Source organism: Pyxicephalus adspersus, chromosome 1, assembly GCF_032062135.1.
Source record: "Pyxicephalus adspersus chromosome 1, UCB_Pads_2.0, whole genome shotgun sequence".
Taxonomy (NCBI): Eukaryota; Metazoa; Chordata; class Amphibia; order Anura; family Pyxicephalidae; genus Pyxicephalus; species Pyxicephalus adspersus.
The window spans coordinates 165,074,978-165,097,387 of record NC_092858.1 but is presented as its reverse complement, the minus strand read 5'-3'; the positions used below and the strand labels follow the sequence as shown (position 1 = coordinate 165,097,387).

General features: G+C 38.7%; 1 protein-coding gene across 1 annotated transcript in view; it reads left to right on the top strand.

Annotated features, from left to right (window-relative positions):
• Positions 1–8,940: 8,940 nt before the first annotated feature.
• Positions 8,941–22,410, top strand: part of LOC140336714 (protein PAT1 homolog 2-like) — a 19,050-nt gene continuing 5,580 nt past the window's right edge. Inside the window, exons 1-12 of the mRNA XM_072420052.1 lie at positions 8,941–9,008; positions 10,540–10,642; positions 11,977–12,269; positions 13,345–13,416; positions 13,872–13,943; positions 14,448–14,606; positions 15,175–15,261; positions 15,908–16,077; positions 17,641–17,712; positions 18,805–18,943; positions 20,419–20,539; positions 21,701–21,802. Coding sequence (XP_072276153.1) covers positions 8,985–9,008; positions 10,540–10,642; positions 11,977–12,269; positions 13,345–13,416; positions 13,872–13,943; positions 14,448–14,606; positions 15,175–15,261; positions 15,908–16,077; positions 17,641–17,712; positions 18,805–18,943; positions 20,419–20,539; positions 21,701–21,802 — 1,414 coding nt within the window. The 5' untranslated portion in view covers positions 8,941–8,984. The remainder of the gene's footprint in view (positions 9,009–10,539; positions 10,643–11,976; positions 12,270–13,344; positions 13,417–13,871; positions 13,944–14,447; positions 14,607–15,174; positions 15,262–15,907; positions 16,078–17,640; positions 17,713–18,804; positions 18,944–20,418; positions 20,540–21,700; positions 21,803–22,410) is intronic.

Genomic DNA, 22,410 nt, shown 5'->3' with positions numbered 1-22,410 from the left:
CCAGCCTGCTTATGGGATCGCGGGGGTTTTCATATAGGTTTTCGCGGGGGTTTTCATATAGGTTTTCATTCACTTTTTTTTTTCCTGACATTTTTTAGGTAGGTAGAGACATTAGATTGTAAGCTCCTTTGAGGGACAGGTGGTGACATGACTATAGACTTTGTGCAACACTGCGTAATATGTCGGGGCTAAATAAATACTGTGTAATAATAGTAATAAATTAATTGGTGGAACACAAAAAAACTGACAACACTTTCACATTCTAAGGACCCTTTTTAGACCGTGCGGTTTTCTGCTCCTGGATGCACAGCAATCTTCTGCTGTGAAGTTTAGAGAGGTAAACCCCACTTCGGGCACCCACATTTGCTAGTGGCCGTAGATTCAGCTACGGTGAAATTCTTCAAAGAAAAACCATGCTGCCAAAAGTGATTTGTTGGTTTAGAAAAATGCATCATTATCTACCACACCCACATGAAAAATTATTCACAACTTCTCCTATTTACCTAAATGGGAATGCTTGGGACCACTATGTTGAGCCCGTAACAAAAGCTGCAGCTCACCGGGAGTTTAAAATGGCCCTAAAGGTCTAAACATACTAAGGTTGAGTTTTGCGTTGCAATGCAGGCGTCCACCTTCATTAACCCTAGCCAGTACTATCTGGAAGCATACCCTAAACCCTAACAAAGTGTTCATTCCCATGATTGTTATTATAATGCACATGCATTGGTGCAGTGGGATGCCATTCATTCTTATCGCACCCCAAATATTTTCTAGCATTGCATGAAAAAAACTACATTGCTTTGTTCCATGCAATATTTTTAAAAGTGCAGGAATCACCATATTTGTGTGTGATGTGATACACTAGGCAGCGCATTTAAAAGCAACACCTACTGTACATTGCAGCACATGTTTTTTTAAATATGCAATGAAAACAGCAGGGTTAAGAACCAATCATGATTCTAGAGGTAACTCGTTACCTGTGCATCCATTCTTTGCATTTGAGGATAAGCATTTAACCCTGGAATTAGCTAATGTTTGGGTTGAGGCCTGCACCCCAACACAAAACATAATCCTGCGGATAAGGAAGGGATTCTTCACTGTAAGGTCTGTAAAATGTGGAATTGGCTCCCTTAGGAAGTAGTTTCAGCAACTACTATAGATTGCTTTAGGAGAAAATTGAATGTATTTCTAGAAGCACAGAATATAAGTGGGTAATAAAGCTTTAAAGTAAAGATAACAGTGACTGTTGATCCAGGGAACATCCGATTGCCTCATAGAATCAGGAAGGAATATTGTTGCAGCAAATTGTACCAGGGTTTATATGCCTTCCTCTGGACCAACTATGTCTATAGGGTTTTATATCTGGTATCTCTATATTTCCCTAGCGGTTGAACAATCTGACTTCCTATGTAACCCTGTAATGTAGGTAGTTCAGACTAGTTCAGACTGTTAACAGCATTTAGCCAAGCCCTAAAACCGAATTATATTGATATAAAGTTTGTTAAATTTTCTTTTTTTTTGGACACCACTTGCTGCACCGTTTTTCAGATACGACATGCAGCATCCCAGCACAGGTAACCATTCTATAAAGTTAGGGGAAAAATGCACTACAAGCAAACACCTGTACAAGCATCTTCAAATGCCTAGTGTTTTTTACCCACTGGTTTGAACCTAGTCTAAAGTGCAGATTTAATATAATTACAATTATCTTTGGTTACATCAACATATAAAAGTTATTGTATTTTTGGCAACGATGGCAATGTGTGCTGCCAAATACTATTATTGTAATTAGCAACACACGCATACTGCAGTATACCACACTGACTATGCTGTGCCTTGTGGTGGGCTGAATTTACAGGAAGGGTCGCAGCTGTTTTTTTACGTGCATTTAGCTGTGCTTGAAGCTTGTTCAAAATATATGGTCTGCCTAACGCAGCTCGCTTTAATGCATGATAATACTTTGTTTTAAGGCTACGTACACACAAGCAATAATTGTCGTTAGAAAATTAACAATTAGCGACCGATCAATGATTATTCATGAATATTTTGAACGATAGTATTGTGCACGATTCTGTACATGCTGTATGGATACAATAATGTATAATCCACCAATAATGTACACACACTAGATACGATCATTTGAACGATGCAGGAAGTGATGTGTACAGGAGAAAGTGTATCACAGAACAATTCTTGATCATTGAACGACCGTACATACAATAGATACTGCAGGTCGCCCAATCAGATCCACTGGGATGGTCGTTCGTTTCCAGCGACATTCCTCGTTCATTGGTGTCGTTGTGCACTTTTTTTGTTAACAATTATCGGACGATTGGTCATTAGTCGTTTGTTTCCAACGATAATTATTGCATGTGTGTACGTAGCCTAAAACACATAATGTGATAAAACTTCACAAGAGAAATCCCATGAATAAAGTCTTACAGGTATGGAGTAATTTTATTCTATCCAGATCCATTAATAATTAGGGTTAAACATTTAACATGCACTGTCCCTTGCATGATTTCTGTAGTGAAGAGAACATTTCCTACCTCTTTCAAAGTAGACAACGGGGACCCTGATAAGAAAAGGGAGTGAACTGCCGGCCTTGGGTACTGGTACTGTTTTGTCTGCACTTTACCTTGAGATATTGCTATCCTTTGCATTCTCAACAACTTCTGTTCACATAATGATTGATATTTAGTTGCTCATGAAGTTATTTTTGTCACTGCTGTAATAGTAAACTTGGACAACTCAAATGTCCACAAATGACCTTTGGTTAATCATTTCGATATTTTAATATGAAAGCTTTCCAGTGTATACATATAAATGTATTTCATTACATTGCATTCAAAACCTGGTACCCTACTGCATATTTGGTGGTAATGCACCACTGAACCTAAGCTTTGGTCTGAGGTCTATTGCCTTAAAACTGTTTTATTGCAACACTTCATTTGGATTATGCAATGACGCTTGCAAACCAAAAGCCACACTTTATTATATTGGAACAATTTAGACTTATGACCCATAGCTGTATAGCTTAAGCCTGGAAATCCCCCAGTTTAAATTTCCACTAATAGAAAATTGAGCTATATTTGGTAATGTGAAGCAAAAAGCTAAACAAAATGACACTATGCCCCTGATTCATCATTGAAATCCGCGATCGCTGGAAGCGCGATCCTGTATCACTGTCTGTATTAGTCTGTCATTTGCAATCCCTATTTAATGTACAGCGCTGCGTAACATGTTGGCTCTATATAAATCCTGTTTATTATTAATAATAATAATAATAATAATAAAAAGCCCCGAGCCATGGCCCGGAAGATGTTTCAACTTTGAAGTTACCATGTACCAACGCATCATGACTTTAAATGCCGACTCTAGAGTAGTAACATTCTATGAGCATGTACATGTGCCCATGAGGATTTCCCACTTTGTTAAGCTCACTATATAGTACTGAAATCAATTTAGAAGTTAATGGAGTCCTTGAACAAATATGTTCCAGTACTGATAGTTGCATTGAGCGATCTTTATGTTGGGTTAGCAGTCCTAGTGACTACTTTGCTGCAAGGCAGTCACCAGGTCACAGCCCCAAGCCGGTCCCCACCGGACAACGGATGGCTTTAGTGTAGGAATTGCTATCAGGCATAAACACAATGCCCCTGATTCATCAATAAAATCCGCGCTGGCTGGAAGCGCGAAAGTACGCGCGGCCAGCGATCGCGGTTTACCGCGGTCCGGACTCGAGTGTGCGCGTACACTCGCCTCCTCACTGCCAGCCGGTGCTTGATGAATCAGGGGCAATGAGTCAAGGCAAGGTAGTTAACCAGGCTGAATTCAGGGCAGGTAGCAGACAAGGCAAGGTCAAGTAGCATGATGAGATAGGGGAAAGCAGACTGAGGTCAAAATCCTGAAAAGAAGAACCGAGAACACATTTGGAGGATAGTGGAATACACGATGAGGATCTAGCAACTTGAGCCTGGAATTAGGAAGGGCAGATATTCGGCAGCCAAAAGCAGGACAGGATTGAATTCAGAAAACATGTACTTATTGGCTGCAGCACATACTTCAAAATGGGCACAGCCTCACTCTGTGCAGGGGATGCTGAGAAAGGTCAAAACCTAATGGATAATGGGAGGCTGGTGATATTGAAGTTTGCTAAAAAGGTGATCTGCAGTTAGAATGGTAACATTGCCCTCTTCCTTCCCTGTGGGCAGCCTCCAGATGCCCCTAGGACTGGGCTTTTTAGAAAGTGCCTAATCGAACACTGAAAGCAACCTCTTGGCATGGACATCCCTGTATGGATTCTCCTCTAGCTCAAAATCTTTCTAATTGACAAGATACTGGATTTGGCCAGATCTTCCTTTGAAGTCCAAAATAGCTTCAACCTTAAATTCTTCATCTCCTTGACCAGGATAGAAGGAGGAGGATCAGCATAATTGGTCCTATGACCAACTGGATTCCGAGAGACCAGTAGGAAATATGGTAGACAGGATGAACCTTCAGAAATTCTGGCAGGAAAAGCCTAACTTAGCTTACATTGTTAATGATGTCCTAAATCAGGAAGGGTCTCACAGACTTAGGGCCCAACTAAATAAAGTTCAATATATCTTGCACTTGAGGTACCATGGCTTGAGAAGGACAGTTGGGAATGGATTTTGGATAGAAATCATAGTTGGCAAAGAATACTGACTGGGAAGTATTAGCGGCATTATTGTAGGCCCATCTAGCCATAGAAAAAAGAGAAGACCAGTCGTCTTGGGATGCTGAAGAGAAGAATCTAAGGTACTGTTCCAGGGTCTGGTTAGTCCATTTGGTTTGCCCCTTCACCTGAGGGTGGTGCCCTGAGAACAAAGACACCCAGATCTTCATTGTATTTTTCTAATGGCTGAAGAGCCTGGGGAAGATGGCATAGTGCCGATTTAGCAGCGGCTGTTCAGCAGGGGGTCTAATTTTAGGGTTCCCCTTGAAACAAGGAAATGACTGTGCCCACCTTGGCAGAATTAAACAAATGGGGAAATGAGCTTCAAAAGGCACAAAACTGATTTTTATCCCCAGAGAAGCGTGCAGGCAGAGGTACCTTTGGCTTGGATGCAAGAAACAATGATGGTGGCGCACTGGATGCAGAGGCTGGAGGGCTAGTCAGAGATTGAATACAATTCTCAAGCTGATAATACCCTTTCTAATATTTTTGTATAGAAATCATAGGCTCTGAGATTTGCTTGTAGAGCTCATCCAGTGGTGAGTCATTCTTGGAAGCCTGCATTGTGTCTAAATCCTTCTGTCGCCTCTCAGGCAGGTACACAGAATTACCTGAGGTGGGGAATCTAGGTGACCCCTGGTCTTCAAGAGTGCACACTGCACGGAGAGGGGCCTGTGACCCTAGTGGCCATTGAACTAATTTTCTGCAAGGAGGTCACCAGACTGCAACTTCCAGGCACATCCCACCAGGGGTGACAGGGATCAGATGGCTTCTTTGTTGGAATAGCTATCAGACAGGAACACCGCGAGTCAAGGTGAGGTAGCTGAACAGGCTGGCAAGGCAAGGTCAGGTAAAGGCTGAGGTCAGGGTATGCAGAAATCACGGGCACAACTGAGGTCAAAGCTTTTTGCAATAAAGCCTTGCCTGGTTGCAAAATTTTAAAGTGTAGCTTTAGTCCACTTTAAATACACAATTACCTACTGTATACATTATATTATTATACATTAAAACATTAGAAACACTGAAGATGTTCAGCTAACTTTACTTGCTTCATGCTTGTTCCAAATAAACAATTTCAGAATTTCTGAAACCAGTGAAAGCTAGGAATGTGACATTTGCAGCAAAAGCAGCTTTCCTATCTATTTTAAAATTTTCCTTCATTCGATCCAGATTTGTTTATCCACTTTGCTCTAGTTTAAATTTACAGATAAAAATAACTGTCTTATACTTAAATGAGTCACTGGGAATTTCTATAAAACATGTTTCTTTAAAACATGTATTCACACAATACAATTTTCCAGAAAAGTCAAACATAATCCTAGAATAAATCTGCATACAGTGTGGTGCTTCTTACTGTCTAATATGCAAGGAGTCTACTCTAATGAGGTCATTATCCCTTGCCAATGTAACATCTCATTATAATGTTACTTTGCAATACTTCACTTAGAGTTGCAAAGATAAAAAAGCATCTAATACAGTAATAATTAATCTGAATCATTTGCTAGATCCACTGTCCCTTTAAGTGTGTTCATTAAATGACCAGAAAGTGAAGCGACACAGGTGATCCCCTTTACATGCAATATTTAGAGAGCTGGTTAAGCAAGGGGTGTCTGAATGTCTGGTTTGTTTGGGAATGGTAGGTCCAATTGTGTAGAAAACATATATAGGAGTGATCTGCTAAGAAAAGGGGCATGGTCAATGTTCTATAAACCCCAATAACTTTTGCCTAAACTATTTGCACACTTCTATGGAAGATTTTTTTATGGATGTTGTCAAAGTGATTTGGTTGTTTTAGTGTCATTTATTCATTTTGAATTCTAAAACTGCATGTTCTTTGATGATTGTGCGTTTAATTTGATTCTGGGGGCAGAATAGGAAGATAAGGCAGAGTAACTTGTAGAGACAGTATCCATTCCAAAAACATCATTTATGGCTTGATAATGGATTTATTGATCTGAGCTGTCCTCTTGCTCCAGGTTTCAGAAATGAACACATGGGGACATTTGTCAAATTATCAACAAAATGTAGGAAGTTTTGCTAAGTTAGACTTAACACTATAGATGTGCATGTGTTTTTACTAAAAGTCTATCTGCATAAGGAAGTGGTCACAGGCAGGTTTAAATTTAGTTTAAGGGCTACTTCAAAGCAGTAGAGAAAAAAACATGAATAAAGCTCCAGTTCTACAGTAAACCTCAGTGATGCTCTAAACAAGTTTGTATCAATTTTTTTATGTTTTTGCTAAACAAATTTTAACACAATGCATATTTTTCATATATGCATACAGCAATCTCCATTGTTTAGGGAGTTCCATAGTTCTTTTGCAAGAAAACTGCTGACAACTGTTAAGTAAATCTTAACTAAATCTGTATCTAAACTCGGAAACATAAATGAACTAAATGGCAGCATATTAGTCCTTGAATGTGACATTTGCATTTGTTTTCAGAGTAAGAACATTTTTGGTGAGTACAGAGTATGTTGCTCTTGCCGGACATACTATCCCTTCGTGTGATATAGAATGAACTGCTTTGTTAGGTGGTGTTACTCTATGCTTCATCAATCAAGTGAGTGTAACCATTAAGAACTGTTCATAGGATAACCAGGCAAAATACTTCTGGTGCAGATGATTTTATTATGATTTTGGTCCTGGGCCTAAATGAGCTTCAGCTGTAGATAGCAAGCTCTATGATGCAGTGACCATTTCTTTTGACAGTAATTGTGTTAGACCTGTGATATGAATAATGTATTACCTCTGGATTTCCATGCTGAAACCTGCATACATTAATAATGAGCATTGATTTCTAAAAACTCATAAAAGTACAAATTTAGAAAAATGGAAGGTATACTCCCATCTTAAATGTCAAGATTTTGGTCCCTATGGGGTTAAGTGGAGTAGTTCAGGTGTATGGTTATAGACACCTGTATCAGAGGAAGTAATTGATCTCAGAATCTATAAGTTTTTGTCCAGAGTTTATTCCACACTTAACACCCAGAAGGTAAACACACTGCATTTATTTTGGATTTATATGTGGTGGGGTGATTTTTAGTTTTTGATACTCTGTGCATTGTGTTTCATAATGTTTTGTTGTAGTAATAGGCATCTGGTTCTGTCACTTAAATGGCTTAGTATGCTGGCAAATGCATATCTAGGGGATGTTCTCTCGCTTTCTCTTTATTTTATTTTTAAACAGTTTTGGCCTCTAAAAGGAGGCTTTGTTTTCTGGTATTCCTCAACTAGGAACCACATACTGGTTCTTGAGGCAGATTGGCTAAGCAAAGGTGATTGTTACATGCTTAGTAGACTTTGGGGAATGGCTTTCTGTCATAAAATGTTTCATATAGATATTTTAGTATGCTTAATGTGTGCTGTTTTTATTAGAAAAATGGAGCCGATGCCATGTGTTACTGCAGATCACCACAGCCAACAACATCATAAGCTGAAATGCTTGGTGCAGATAGTATCCCTTGCTCATTAAAGTGTTGACTTTGTAGTGAAATAAGAGTGCTAAATTAATTGCTAAAAGTTTTTGTTTCTTAAAAAAAGAAAAGTTTGTGTGTATGAATTGATTACACATTTGATGTGTATTTAAATTAAATACATGTAACTTTTGGGCGACCAACAAACAAGTCATTGATTGCTGCAGGCTTACCTCCTCTCTCGAAGTCACTTCAAAATCCAGGTTGTTTGAAGCTAGGCTCTGCTCCTTTTCACATGCAACAATATATTGATTTGGCTCCCCATTTAGCCAGACATGCATTGAAGAGCAAAACTTTTAATGGCAGTTGGTATGGGCATGTAAAGATTCCCTGGGTTTTGAGATCCACAGGATTTGTTGAATGATGGCATATCAGGGCTTTGCATAGACATGCCAGTTGTGCTTTCCATACCACATGGGAAATCAGTCTTTTTAAAATAAATAAATAAATAAATAATAGTTCTTTTTTTCATTTTTGGCCAATGTTTCTTGCAGTCAATGGCAGACTTTCACCCACTACATTATGATCACTAAGCAAATAGGAATGGTGGGAACATCATTTGGGCCCATATGTATTCTTACAAAGGTGACCTCCTTCCTTCTGGCTGGTCCCCAAGGAACAGAGGTGACATCCCCTTGAGAAACACTGACTTAAATAAAATAAACAAGATTTACATGTTCTTTAATTTGTACATATTATCTACCTACAGTTTAGCGTTTGCACTTTGTATTCTAAGTATAGCATAAAATTTAATGATTTTCTCAATCCACAGATCAGCTCGGGACTTTCAGTTTGGTGAAATAGAAGAACCATGAGTCTCAACTCTGAACAGATTGTAAGTATGGCATTTTGTATTCTGTAAGGTGCTTTCTATTTTGTGAAAACCATATATATTACATATCCCGGGCACCTTGGGTACAATAAGAGAATTATATATACATTTTAAAACCGCGGTCGACAACTTTTTTTTTTTTTTTGGTGGTCTGCGGCTTTGGCCGGTGCGCCAGTCCAGACTCTGCTGGGGTGAGCACCGATCGAACCGCAGGCTGTCTTCCATATGAATTGCAGGCTTGGGGCGGTGGGTGGTTTGTTTCTCTCGACACAACCTACCTGGATTCTGGCATCATGACGTTACTCTGGAGAAAATTTCTTCTATTTTGAGTGACACACAGCTCCCCATGCATGTGCAGTCCGGAGTCCGTGAATTTAGTGGTCCGTGAGCTCCAAAAGATTGGTGACCACTGTTAGAAAAAAAAGCACCCTGCAATAAAGGGTTTCTATATTTCTTTATACAATTTGGCTATGGTGGCCAGGGGATCTGTTTTACACAATGTTGGAGATCTTTGGCTGCTCAGCAAGCATTCCTATACAATGTCTGTGTTGTGGCTCCATCTGTCAGCTCCTACATAACTGCTGGACACAATGACAAAGGGTTCTGTGGATGGAGCCATAGCATGAAGCCGGGGATTAGTAATTTGAACATTCTTAAATGTAGGAAGCAGAGGGTTCTTGGACAGGTGGAACACAACACAAATAAGCGTTACCAGCAAACCTATTAGCAGGTGGCAATCTTAGAGGAGAGGCTATGGCTGCTGTCTAAAGATATCCAATGCAAGACTGCACATTTTTTTTTTTTTTCTTTGAGGCTTCTGGAATGGTTTTAGCTGCCTTAATCAACAGGGTTTGGGCTTTCAATACTGCAGACCACTCTTTATAATGTATATTACTGTTGTATATTCTATTTCTTTTTACGGGGACGGAGTTGCTTTAACAGCTGCTATGTAGCAGTTGCCTTTATTGATAGTTGTATAGCACAGCTGTTCATGTTGGGAAAATATAACTTTACTTGTGGTTCATTTCTTGAAGGGAATACTCGTAAAAATACGAATTAAAAACCTTCATAAATTCAAATGACCATGTATTTTTTTTTTTCTTCCCTATTCAGACTGTAGGGACCGAGAATAACTAAAGCACATGGCTATGAATGTCATCAATGAACATTTTCTCATTTAGGCACTTCTGTTGATTTGTCCATTTGTGGCTTTATTACAAAACTGCTTGGTTATATATTTAGTTCCCATAATATAGCACTGACCTAGAATTCAGGGCTGCAGAGAGTAGGTAATGTCCTTAAAATCAGTCCTTGGTCTGGACAAGAAATGATCTTTTACTTACAAGTAAAAAAAGGGGACAAAGGTACGGCTTTTGTGGTGACTTAAAATCTACAAACCAAATAGTCAACCCAGGTAATCTCAGTGTATTTAGGGAAAAATTTGCTTGTAAGCATTAAAAATCAGACTTTAACAATTCACAATAACATGGAAGAGTGTCTAATTGGTGCCCATTATGCTTTTTCCATTGTATAGCTGCCAGAGGACCTTTATCTGGCAGAAGAAAGTGCAATGCTGGAAGAAATGGCAGAAGAAGATGATGAAATTGATCTATACAATGAAGTGACGTTTGGATTAGGTATGATTTGGTATCTATTTAAAGAGAAAACTGATGACTTCAATTTTGGAAAGCTTTCTTTTTCCATAGAAACCCATCAATTATATTACTGTGTATTTCATTTCCTTATCTCTGTGTTGAAGTCTTTCAACAATATGGGGGTTGCAATTACTAACTTTCTGTAACATGCTGTATTAATGACCGCTGAACGATTTGGACTTTCAGAGGGGGAATAAAATGCATGAAAGGGGGATATGTATGGTACCAGGATAGGAAGCTACAGTCACCAATAAAAGTTGTCCTATCACTACTTGTGATCAATAATAGGGACACTACAATAAAAACCTATGCTGAGGAAAGTAATGAAGTTGACAATTTGCAGAGAGTTCAAAGCTAAAGCCAGTAATTCTCATACTTCTCATTAATTCTAAACCATACTCTGGCCAGGAATTTTCAATGCAAAGAACAGGGTAACTGTTTTGGCTATGAATCTTGTACTGGAATTACCAGCATAGAATTCAGGATGGCAGGGAAGGATAAATGAGCACCTGACATGACATATATATGTCATGATATATGTTCAGAATGGAACAGTATTTGAGTTGTACCTTTTCAATTCCGGCTATTAGCCATCAATATGTAAGCATAGTTTTTATTTTTCAAAGTCTTTTTGGGAGAAAATGCTAAGGGGTTTAATTCGTGAAAAAGACGAGATGGGGGAGGAGAAAGATAGTTTTGTTTAATGTCATCTTGTTAAGTCTCCAAAGTAAATGTTAATTTACTAAGGCTACTTAAACACATGCAATAATTTTCATTGGAAAGGATCTTTCACGATTCTTTCCAACGACAAAAGACTGCTCAATTCATGAACGAGCACTGTACGTACAGCACAGTTCTGCTCTATGGAGGGGGGAGAAAGACTGAGCCGGAACCCTGCACTCTCTTCCCTATACTTTCATTGTGATCGTTCCTCATTCGCTGTCCGTTGATCTGCCAGGACGATGTCTAAATGTTGAGCGCTGTACACAGGCCAGACACCCTGAGGCAATTATCGGATCGGAATCTTACGCGTGTATGTAGCCTAAGGACAACTGTGGGGTGTTATTGTTCCTTTTACTAAGGGTGGCTGCCTAAATGGAGCCAATGATATGTGTTATGGATCTCCATTATCCCTGGGTCCAGTATCTCCTATACCCAACTTTTAAGCAATAAAAACCTAATAGAAGCCCTTAACCAACCTGGCTCCATGCAAAATAATTTCCCACCATTTGACTAAAACAATGACTTCCAAGTCTTTCCTCATTTAGAAAATCTGCTGCAATTTGCAGAAAACTAACTAGATAAACTTGTTCTAGATCATGAAGATTCTGAAGAGGAAACTGCTAAAGAAGAGAGCCAAAGTAAAACATCAAATCAAAAACCTGAGCTGATTTATCAAGACCAAAATCCTTCTGAAAAACAGTCAGATGGGGTAAAAGAAATGGAAGGAGAGACCTCAAATCAAGAGGTGGAAGTTATCTCAGAATCCCTGAAAGACGTTGACCTTTCTGTAGAAGTGGAGGCCCGGCCAGAAAGTACAAGAATAGATGAATCTGACTTGGGTGATCCAGCAGTGATGAAGGCTATTCATGGCCAGCCAGCTTTAGAGGTAACAGGTTTCATTCATACCCATCCATACTATTACGCTCTGCTAGACTGCTCACTTTACTATCATACCCCCTAATATATCGTCTTTTATTACACCTAGCTTATACTTCCCTTCACCCCATTTTACACCATTTGTATTTTATTCCCTTGTCTACCCATTTTGATACACCAACCTAGTCAACCCCCCTGTATTACACCTTCTAGTCTATCTTCAGTTTAATATAACTGCCTTTCCTCTTTACTAATATTCGGGACAGCGCGATGGCTCAGTGGTTAGCACTCTGGCCTTTGCAGTGCTAGGTTCCAGGTTTGAATTATGTACAAGCATTATCTGCATAGAGTTTGCATGGGTTTCCTTCGGGTACTCTGGTTTCCTCCCACATTCCAAAAACATGCGGTTAGGTTAATTGGCTAACCCGAGTTAACCTAAGATTGTGGTAATGACTTGCTAGGGGCGTTAGATTGTGAGCCCTTTTTGAGGGACAGCTGGTCACGAGACTACAGACTTTGTACAGCGCTGTGTAATATGTCGGCGTTATTTAAATACTAGTTAATAATAATATTCTGTCTTTCTACACTCCCCCTGCCCTTACCACTTCTCCTTTATCTCCCAGTGTTCTTCTACTTCCTTGGTATATTCTCCTCTCCCCTCTGCACGAATTCTTCCTCTCCCCTCTGCACACAGGGCACTTACCTTTAAGTTTACACCCAAATGTGTACATCTAATATCTGCCCTCCCTTCAACCACATAACTTCTGTTCCCACTATCCTTAAAGTGGACAGCCAACAGTTCCATAGAGTCAGTGTTTAGTGAGCATTGATCCCAGTCATGCGAAAATAGGGAGAGCACAGGCCGATCAGATTAGATTGCTGGCAGATGATATCCTCGGCAGATTCTGCCCAACATTTTCAAATTGTCTGGGACACCATTGGCCTAAATGCCACTCCTAATGCTCAAGGCCCAGGTGAACTTGTGGGAAATCTGGCACTGATGTGGTATTACAGAGAGTTCAAATGGGCCAGAAATAACCTTAATTACTAAAGTGCACTGGAATATTCTCCTTCTGTCTTTTCAGAGTGTGGATAGTGCAGTTGTCGACAGTGGAATTAGCTCTTCCTGGATGGAGTTTGATTCAAGCTATGATTTGGTAATTTCTATTTCTTTTTTTATTTTTGTGTGATTGATGCTAGACTAAGTTTAGGCCAATTCAAACTTTAGTGTCCAATGGGGGGGAAAACATGCATAAGCAAAGGCAACCTTAGTAAAGATCATTTGCAGACACCTATAAGAATTAAGTAAATGATATGAAGTTAAATTGAATTGTTGCATTTTCCTTGTAAAGATAACCTTGACACAATCTCTTCAAGTTGGGTTTCCCACTACATTTTTTCTTAAAGCTATTTTTATTTTTTGTTGGAACTGGTCCTTTGACAACCCAAGACTTTTTTTCTCACAGTGGAAAAGTCCTGAATAATGCAAAGACTGGGTGGTAATGGAAATGTAGGCTTTACTAACTTGTAACTACATTATACAGTTTGAATTTTTCAGGTTTGTAATGAACATATTTGTGAAAACTCTATGATAATTATCCTTTTCTTCCAGACTGGAATGGATTCAGGTACTTGGGAAAGCTCCCCGAAAATAGTTCCAACTTCTGCTGGACAAATACTGGAGGTACAGCTTAAACTGAAACATCGAGCTCTTCACAAACTAGAACTTGATGGAAGGGACTCTAGACCTAGTCAGGGCAAAATGTTGAGGTCAATGGCTTTCATTGTTTCTTAAAATATTTTAAATATACATATATTTAATTGTCCTTATATCTGCAAAGCTATAACACAAAAATTGAAGCTAAATTAGCCTTGGAGCCTTAACATTAAAATCTTGACCTGGGCTAAAGAAAAGGGCATAATGTGTTCATACTATGTGTTAAATCTTTTCTGTTACACTGAATTTCTCTCTTTCTGCCTTGTTGTATATATTTAAAAACTAACCTCCAGCTGTCTTATCTGTAAGACCCAATTTTGGAACCAATGGCAAGATGTTTTATTACTCTGCATTATTGAAAATAAACTATGGAGGACGAGACAGGAGCAAGCATAGCCGGGAGACAACTTGGCAGTTGAAATCCTTGGTAACATTCTAAAATAAATATTAATACTGTGGCATGTAATCTAGGATAAGGCCATTCTGAGAGTGATGAACAAGGCACCATATTTCCCACCAGCCAATTTGGAATTCCTGGGCTCCCCCATACAACGTGGGTACATGAGGCTGAGGGGTCCTGAGATGGGTAGAATGTCTCCCAAGCCGTTCCGACAACGCTTCAATAGGCAGGTAAATTCTGAAATGGTTTTTGTACTTTACTAATAACTCTGAACTAAGACCTGACTAGACTAGTTAGTAATTGCTTAGGCGTTCTTAGGTTGTGATAAGTTTTGATACTTTTTAGTCTCTACCTAATACACATTTAGGGCTTTTACTAATGCAGATAAAGCATGCAGGATGTGGAGATCACATTTTGGTTTTAATATGGATTTTGTAAAGCCCTGCTTACGGCACAACTAGACTACATGAATAGCTGGATAGAATCGTCTGTAGACAGAGAAGCTAAAAGTTTGATCTCGGTCCTAACCAACAAAAATCTGCTGTGACATTTGGGTCTAAAAGTACAGAGGACAAGTGGTTATCCTTGCTATTCTGTTGTGCTCTTGCAGCTCAACACCAGAATGAGAAGTACATATGCAGCAATTTTTCAGAATATATAAAGAAAACAGAAACATAATTTCCATTAGGTAATTATTTGTAAGATGATCTTTGTATTTCTGTAGTAAGTTATTGAAACCTAATATTTTGAATTTGGTAAACTTTCCATATTTAAGTAACAAGCTCATGTTGGTTCCAGCAATCTCCACTGATACCCCGTGGCATGCGCCCACCATTTCCGTTCACACCTCCTAGAAGAGCGGCTCCGCCATTCAGCCCTAATCAGGTAATGAATATGTGATTACAATTTGCTGTACTTGCTGATATATAAACGGATGCATGTTCATTGCATGAATCCACTTATCTGATTTAGGGCCATGTAAAGCATTTCTAGAAGTATAGAATGGGGTCAGATAATTTGCAGGCTCCTTTATAGGCTACTACCAATCTGCACATTCACCATTTGAAGATACAACTTGTCCGGCTACGGAATTAAACCACGGGCTCCAGTTTTTAAGGCCTTCTGATTTCCCTAGCTTGGTTTACTTTTTTTCAGGTCATTAACTTAATGTAGTAATGTAATTTAGCAATTGAAACCCCATATTTTATCTCATGCAGGTATGCTTTAAATCCCTGGAGCTCCCTTTATACCAATGTAGCCCTTGGACCCAAACAGTCTGTAGTGCACAAGTGTTTGTAGGGGTATCAACAGAAGCTGTCATGTATCATATGCATGGAGTCCTGTACTGTAGAACAATATCTTCCATCCTTCAGTTATTTAGGGTCCACAGTTAAGACCCCCTCTTATTAACCTTACATATTCATAATGCGTGGACCACTTAAAGGGACACTTCATTTTAGGGAAGAAAGCTTGAAGGCTTTTGTACTGTATAATTTAATTTTGCTATTTATTTTGACTATTTTTCCTTCAGTCTCCAGGCTTTATGTCCCAGACTCCCTTCAGGCCAATGTCTCCTAACATCAGCACCCCTGTGAGGCCAATGACCCCGAAGATGGTCAGAATGCAGTTTGGTCCAATGTCTCCCAGTCCCAGCATGTCTCCTTTTTTTAGTCCCCTAGGCAACACACTTCAGAGGTTTAAGTAAGTTTTCAATTCATACAGAACCAAGTGTTTGGTAGCAATTGAACTGATTTGGTTATCAGTTGTGATAAGAAGCAGTGATCATGTGCAAAGGTCTAAAGAACCAGGTGAATATATCGGGTTAGAAGAACAATCATTCACCTGTGCAATATCTGCATAGGCTCAACAGTTGTACACGGTGCAGCAGTGTTTCAGCTGTTAATCTCCTATTCATTTTTGGTAAAATATCAAATTATTTACTTATACAGTTGATGCTGAGTTGCAAAATACAATAAAATTTAAGAGTACCATGTGGTCAGCAGGAAGGACTGTTTCCTTTTTTTTTTTTTTTTTTTTTTTTTTTTTTTTACTAGCCTTGTACCTTCTAACACTTGTCTACCGGTTATACGATTTTTTTAAGAGCAGGGGTGCCCAACAGGTGGATCACAATCTACCCGTAGATGGCATAGCGAGTAGATTGCGGAGCACTGCCTTTTAAAATTAACTCTATTGTGCACAGGAGTTAAGTCCAAGTTTTTATTGTTGGTAGATCATTTTGACTTGGTCATTTTAAAAGTAGCTCGCAAGCAAAAAAAGTGTGTGCACCCCTGATTTAGAGTATTGGAACATTATTAGGCAGGTAACGGAGGCTGAATTTTCAACACTGTTAATTTTTTTTATTTTTTACCATTGTTGACACTGGATGGAGCACATTTTACTTCCAGCCCTTTTCATAGAAACTTCAATTTTGTAGCATCCTAAATGTGATATTGTGGTCGTCAGTGGCCTGAGGGCTTTAGGGTAGCTATCAATGCTGAGGGGTATGGTTGAAGAGATCATAGCATTGGGTGCAGTTCTAAAAATTCTGGAATTCTTGATAAAGGCCAGGTTAAAAAAAAAAATACCAATTGCCTTAAATGACCTTCTGGCACCACAATATAGGCAGGACTTTTTAAAAATTTGTAAAAGTTTTCTTGTTTTTTTTTTTTTTTCCCCATCAAGTAAACTGCCTAAGATTCTCTTTATTACCCCAAAAAACTCTGCATTGTAGGAAAACAGTCAATAAACCACTTGTATGCATTTGATAGATTGAATTCCTCTGACTGTGCTAGAGCCTCAGGTGAAGGTGTTTCAGTTTTGGGCCTTCCATTTTCAATTACTTTCTGGAAAAACCTCTACACCAGGTTTTTGTGGAACACCTAGGGTTTCTCCAGAGGTTGCTTGGGGTTCCTTCCTTGAGCAATGAAAAGTCAGTGACTTGCAGGTCAATTTATTAGATACCAATGATCTTTTTGGCAATCTGTAAGGGTGGCATGTAGGACACATTCTTCCTACTGACCCCCAGGCTAGTGCAATGTGGATATAGTAAATAAAGTAGGGGTTCCCTGAAGGCTGAAAGTTATTGCAAGGGTTCCCCTGTGTTAAAAAGGTCAACAAACACTACTCACTGAAACACAGATCATTTTAAGTTATATTGTGTGTTCATTTTTAGATTTGAAAAGGATGTTTTTGGGAACTGGATATGCTTTGATGGAGTTCTTTTACACTTGAGTGTTTGATTAATTGTAATGCATCATTTCTAAGGGTTCCTGGGCATGTAACACAACTGCATCCTCAACATCGCAGAATTCTTAGTCAACGACAACGCACGCAAAGGTAAGACTAATGTTTTTTGTGTGGTGTGTATTTTCTGGGGTTTTTTTTTCTACAAGAAGGTAAATAATGTAATTAAATGGCTTGGGATGATGTGGGAAAAGTGTTCCAAGGCAACGGTCGCCAACCGGTGGTCCGCAAGAAAATTTTAGCAGTCTGTGGCTCTGGCTGATGCACCCTCCAGCAGGGTCAGGGGAAAGGACCCCGCTGGGGGCCGCACCGGTCAGAGCCGCGGACCATATTCCCCATATAGACACAACCTGCCCACTCTCCCGTCACAGGCACAGACTTGCGATGGGAGGTGGGCGGGTTCTGGCATCATGACGTCACTCTGGGGGAAAGTTTCTTCCCCTTTGAGTGCCAAACTGCTCGCCGCACACATGCAGTCCAGATTCTGTGCATTTAGTGGTCCGTAGGTAAGAAAAAGTTGGCTACCACTGTTCTAACAGAAAATCTTAGTTAAAAAAAAAAAAAAGCCAATGGTGGCTTAAATTACATTGGAATTTAGCTTGTTGGCATCCCAAATGCTTTGAATCAAATTAGATTTTTGTTACAGGTCAGTTGGTACTATCAATCTCAATGTGTGCAAGCTAATATTTACAACTTTTAATCACAAATCCAAAACAAAAACTGGATTACATTACACTGGAGGTCCATGAATATGCAAGGAAAAATTGTAACAAATGCTTTAATTAACATGTTTGAGGATTGTCTTACATTGGTACTCGGTGGGTGGAAAAAAAAAAAAAGTAAGCCCCTCTATTTTCAAAATCGGACCCTTTGAGGTCAACATTGTTCTTCTGTGGCTTGTCTTTGCTTGTGATAAGCTTGTGATAAATAAAAGGATAATGGAAGACTGGTCAACAGTGAGCAGTTTGAGATTTTGATTGCTGGGAGTTTGATGGAACCCAGAACAAGCTGCATCCATAACTTGTGTGCACCATGCTATTAGGTGGGTTGGTGGAGCGGTCTTTTTAAGTACAGCCATTTATGCATTGCTACTATGGTCTCTAAATTAACAGTAAATGTTCTGTGTGATGACCTAATTTATCCAATCATGAGACTCCAGCTATATTTGTTTTTCTTTTACACCAGCTCTAACCGTAAGCAATGGGATAGCAGATCTGATCCCTATGCCAGTTTGATGTCCCATAAAGAGAAGGAATGGGTGATCAAACTGCAAATGATCCAGCTTCAAAGTGAAAACCCACATCTTGATGACTATTACTACCAGGTACAGCTGACAGCAAAAAGTTTTTGTAATTCCTTAGTCTTATTAACACCTATCCATATTTCACCCAGAAGCTTGTGCTGCTTAATTTCCATATATACCAAGGACCAGTTATGGGGGAGCCAATTTAATAAGGCTGCTTGTTTTTGGAGGCCTGGGGGAAACTGGTGTTTCAGAAGAAACCCATGCAAACATGGGGAGAACAGGCAAAGTCCTTGCTGGGAATCAAACCCCTGCCTACATCCTGGCAGATGGAACAGAAACTTAGCATTAATGTGCTCAGGTGCAATGCAATGTTGCCCAGAATATATAACATTGAGTTGGTTTCTGTAAAATCTATTTAACGGTTCTGATCAATTATTGGTTTAAATTTTAAATTGCCTTCAACCTACTAGTTAGCGGGAATGTTTGATTTGGTATAATGACATCAAATGCTATGCAACAAACAACATTTTTCACTTATACATAGCATAAAGTTTTGCAATGAGATCTGCAGAGATAAATGGAAGTAGGCGTGATGTAAAATACTTCTGTGGCAGTTTCATAGTACCAGGAGAAATAAGCTGGGAAATTGTTTTTGGATGAGTTTGGCAAGGGTTCTCTGGAAGGTTAGGAATGTTTCAAGAAATATTTTTTTTTTTCTGTGTGAGCACAACAATCCAAATTTGTGTTAAGGTAACCTGGAATGGGGACAGTCCAATATACTCGGTGTGCTTTGAGGAAAATACTTCCATAGTTTTATACTGATAATGGCAAAATATACAACTTGTGTTGGCAGCAGACCTTTTATTGGTTATTCCTAAAAAGCATCTAAAACGCCAAATATTTTAGATTGTTTGCTAGAACTAGTTTTACCATTGGGAATTGCAAGGCTTTTCTAGGTACCAGAGCCAAGGAGAATGCTTTGTATAGTTCTTTGTCACATGGACTTTATAGGAGTAAATGCTTATTGTAATAATGTGGTGTCCAACCATTAATGATGTAAGGTACTTGCAACCTATACTTGACCAATTAATGTTCTGGTGTACTAATAAAAGAAATGTTGCTATAGGAAATATATGTGATGAGGTTGTCTTTCCAGCAAGTAACCCCAAGGTAACAGAATCTGAACCTCAAGAATAATTAAACTACCATTACAACAGGACTTATCTGTACTGCCTGGCTAAATACTAATAAGTTGATGTGCTCTGAACAGAAAAATCTAAACTCCTTTTCTCAAGAAAAGTATTCAAAGCGCTCTTGTGCTCCACTTAAGTCTCAAACCATGTTATAAAGATTGCAAAGTTTCCTTCTCAATTACAAACCCTATTTAATGGAAATAGAAATCTGTAGTCCTAATGTTTCATGTTCTACTCTACAGGGAACATAGCAATAGGTAAGTGTTGTCACCATAGGACAGAAAGGCCTACATAGTGAAATACAAGTGATTTTATTTTTTTATCATATAAAAACGTCCTAAATATTCTAAATACGTGCAGACGTACTACGAGAGGCTGGAGCGGCGGTTGGCTGAGGAAGAACTTCTGGGTGAACGAAAAAAGAAGGAACCTCCTAAACTTGTCACTCCCTATATACAGAAAGCAGAGACATACGAATCTGGTATGGTGGTTATATACATCTCAAACTTTGACTTAACTTGAATTATGCATTCTATTCAATTTACTTGCTAATGAATATTAGTAAGTAATATTAGTAACTTGCTATGAATTTTAGTAAATGTTTCTTTGCAGTCAATCTATGTAGAGGCTGCTGGTGATTTTCACAATTGTGAGTTTAGATCTTTGTAGTCTTGGCTCTCTGTAGCACAATAGACCAGAAATGAAAGTTTTGTACTGTGTGTAGTTAATGTATAACAGGTGTTTAAATCATAATGTGCATCTAAACCCAATATCAAAAGAGCAACATATTGCTACATACCAGTTCTGTTCTGCCTTCTATTCTCCATGTACTAAATTCCAATGTTATCAGGCTTGTCAGCTATCATCTGTAAAGGACAACTGCTTTTTATGTATTGGACTACAAACACAGCCCTTTTTTTCAGCTCTTTTTCCCCCCTGAACTTTAAATTTAGCTTAACTCCCTAGCGGTTATGCAAAATGGATTTTACCTGCAAATAGCGGTAATCCTGAGTCACACTCAGGGTAGCTTTAACCTAAAAAAAAAAAAAACACTTACTTTGTTCCGTCGCTGTCTCCCAGCGTCCTGCTGGTCCCCGCAGGTCCTGGGGACTTGTCCTGCTCCTCCGATCTCCAGCCGCGAAGTGCAGATTCGACCTACGGGGTTTCCCGGGGACATCGGTACATGCGTCGGTGTGGCGGGAAATTCTAATAATTTTGTATTGGATTCAATACAAGATAGCTGTATTGAATCCAATACAAGGAAATCTTCAGTATATATTTGTAATATATAATATACATGCTACTGTACAGTTATTTTACATGTTTAACTATTTAACAGATTTTTGTGGGTTTTTTAAAGTTTATTAAATTTAATAACTATGGACATATTTCGATGAGTTATGCTGAACAATTATAGGTATACTATGTAAAATTTCCATGCAAAAAATTGTACCACATTTTGCATGGAAATCTGGACCTAATTAGACCGCTAGACTCCTAAATGATCTGAGCCACACCAAAAATTTCCTAGTTGGCTTTACTCCATTTACACATGTCCGAATAGCTGAAATAAACATGTTTTTGAATATACAGTAAATGTTTGTCTAGGACCTAATTTTTTTTCCCATTGTTTCTATTTTAGTGGTTCACATTGAAGGTTCTCTTGGACAAGTGGCAGTTTCAACCTGTTACAGCCCCAGGAGGGCTATAGATGCAATTTCCTATGTAATGACAGATGAGGCAAGTAAATGTTTGTTCTTCTATTTGTATATAATGAGCTGAACTCTGGTGCCACCCCCAATACTAGGGTGTACCTACCTCTAACATTTATCCAATAAAGAATAATAGTACCAAGTACCATTACCTATTGGCTACCTTGGCTCTTTCCATTCACTAATCAAATACCCTTTTCTTTTTGACTTATGTTTGTATATTTGAAGAGCGAGATATTTTAACAATTATACTGCTCAAAACTACATGTAAATATTTACCTTTGGTCCATATAGGTCAACTCATTATGCTTTATTTAATGAGTCATAGGAAAAGGTATGGTTTAAGCTACACCTGCATATAGCATCCATTGTTGGCTTGCCACTCCAGCCCATCCATAGGCTTGCACAGGCATTTGTAATTGTTTTTTTATTGGTTTTGGACACTTGCATGAAAGACCATTGTGTATTTATATTTGTCTATGGCTAGGCAGCCTAGATAAATTTAAAAATTCCTATGTAGTTCAACTTGAGATTCTTTTAAATAAAGAAATTATTCATTTTTGTACTTGGGCATACAGTTTTAAAAATTGAATACCTTTATTTATATAAAAAAAAAAATATATATATATATATATATATA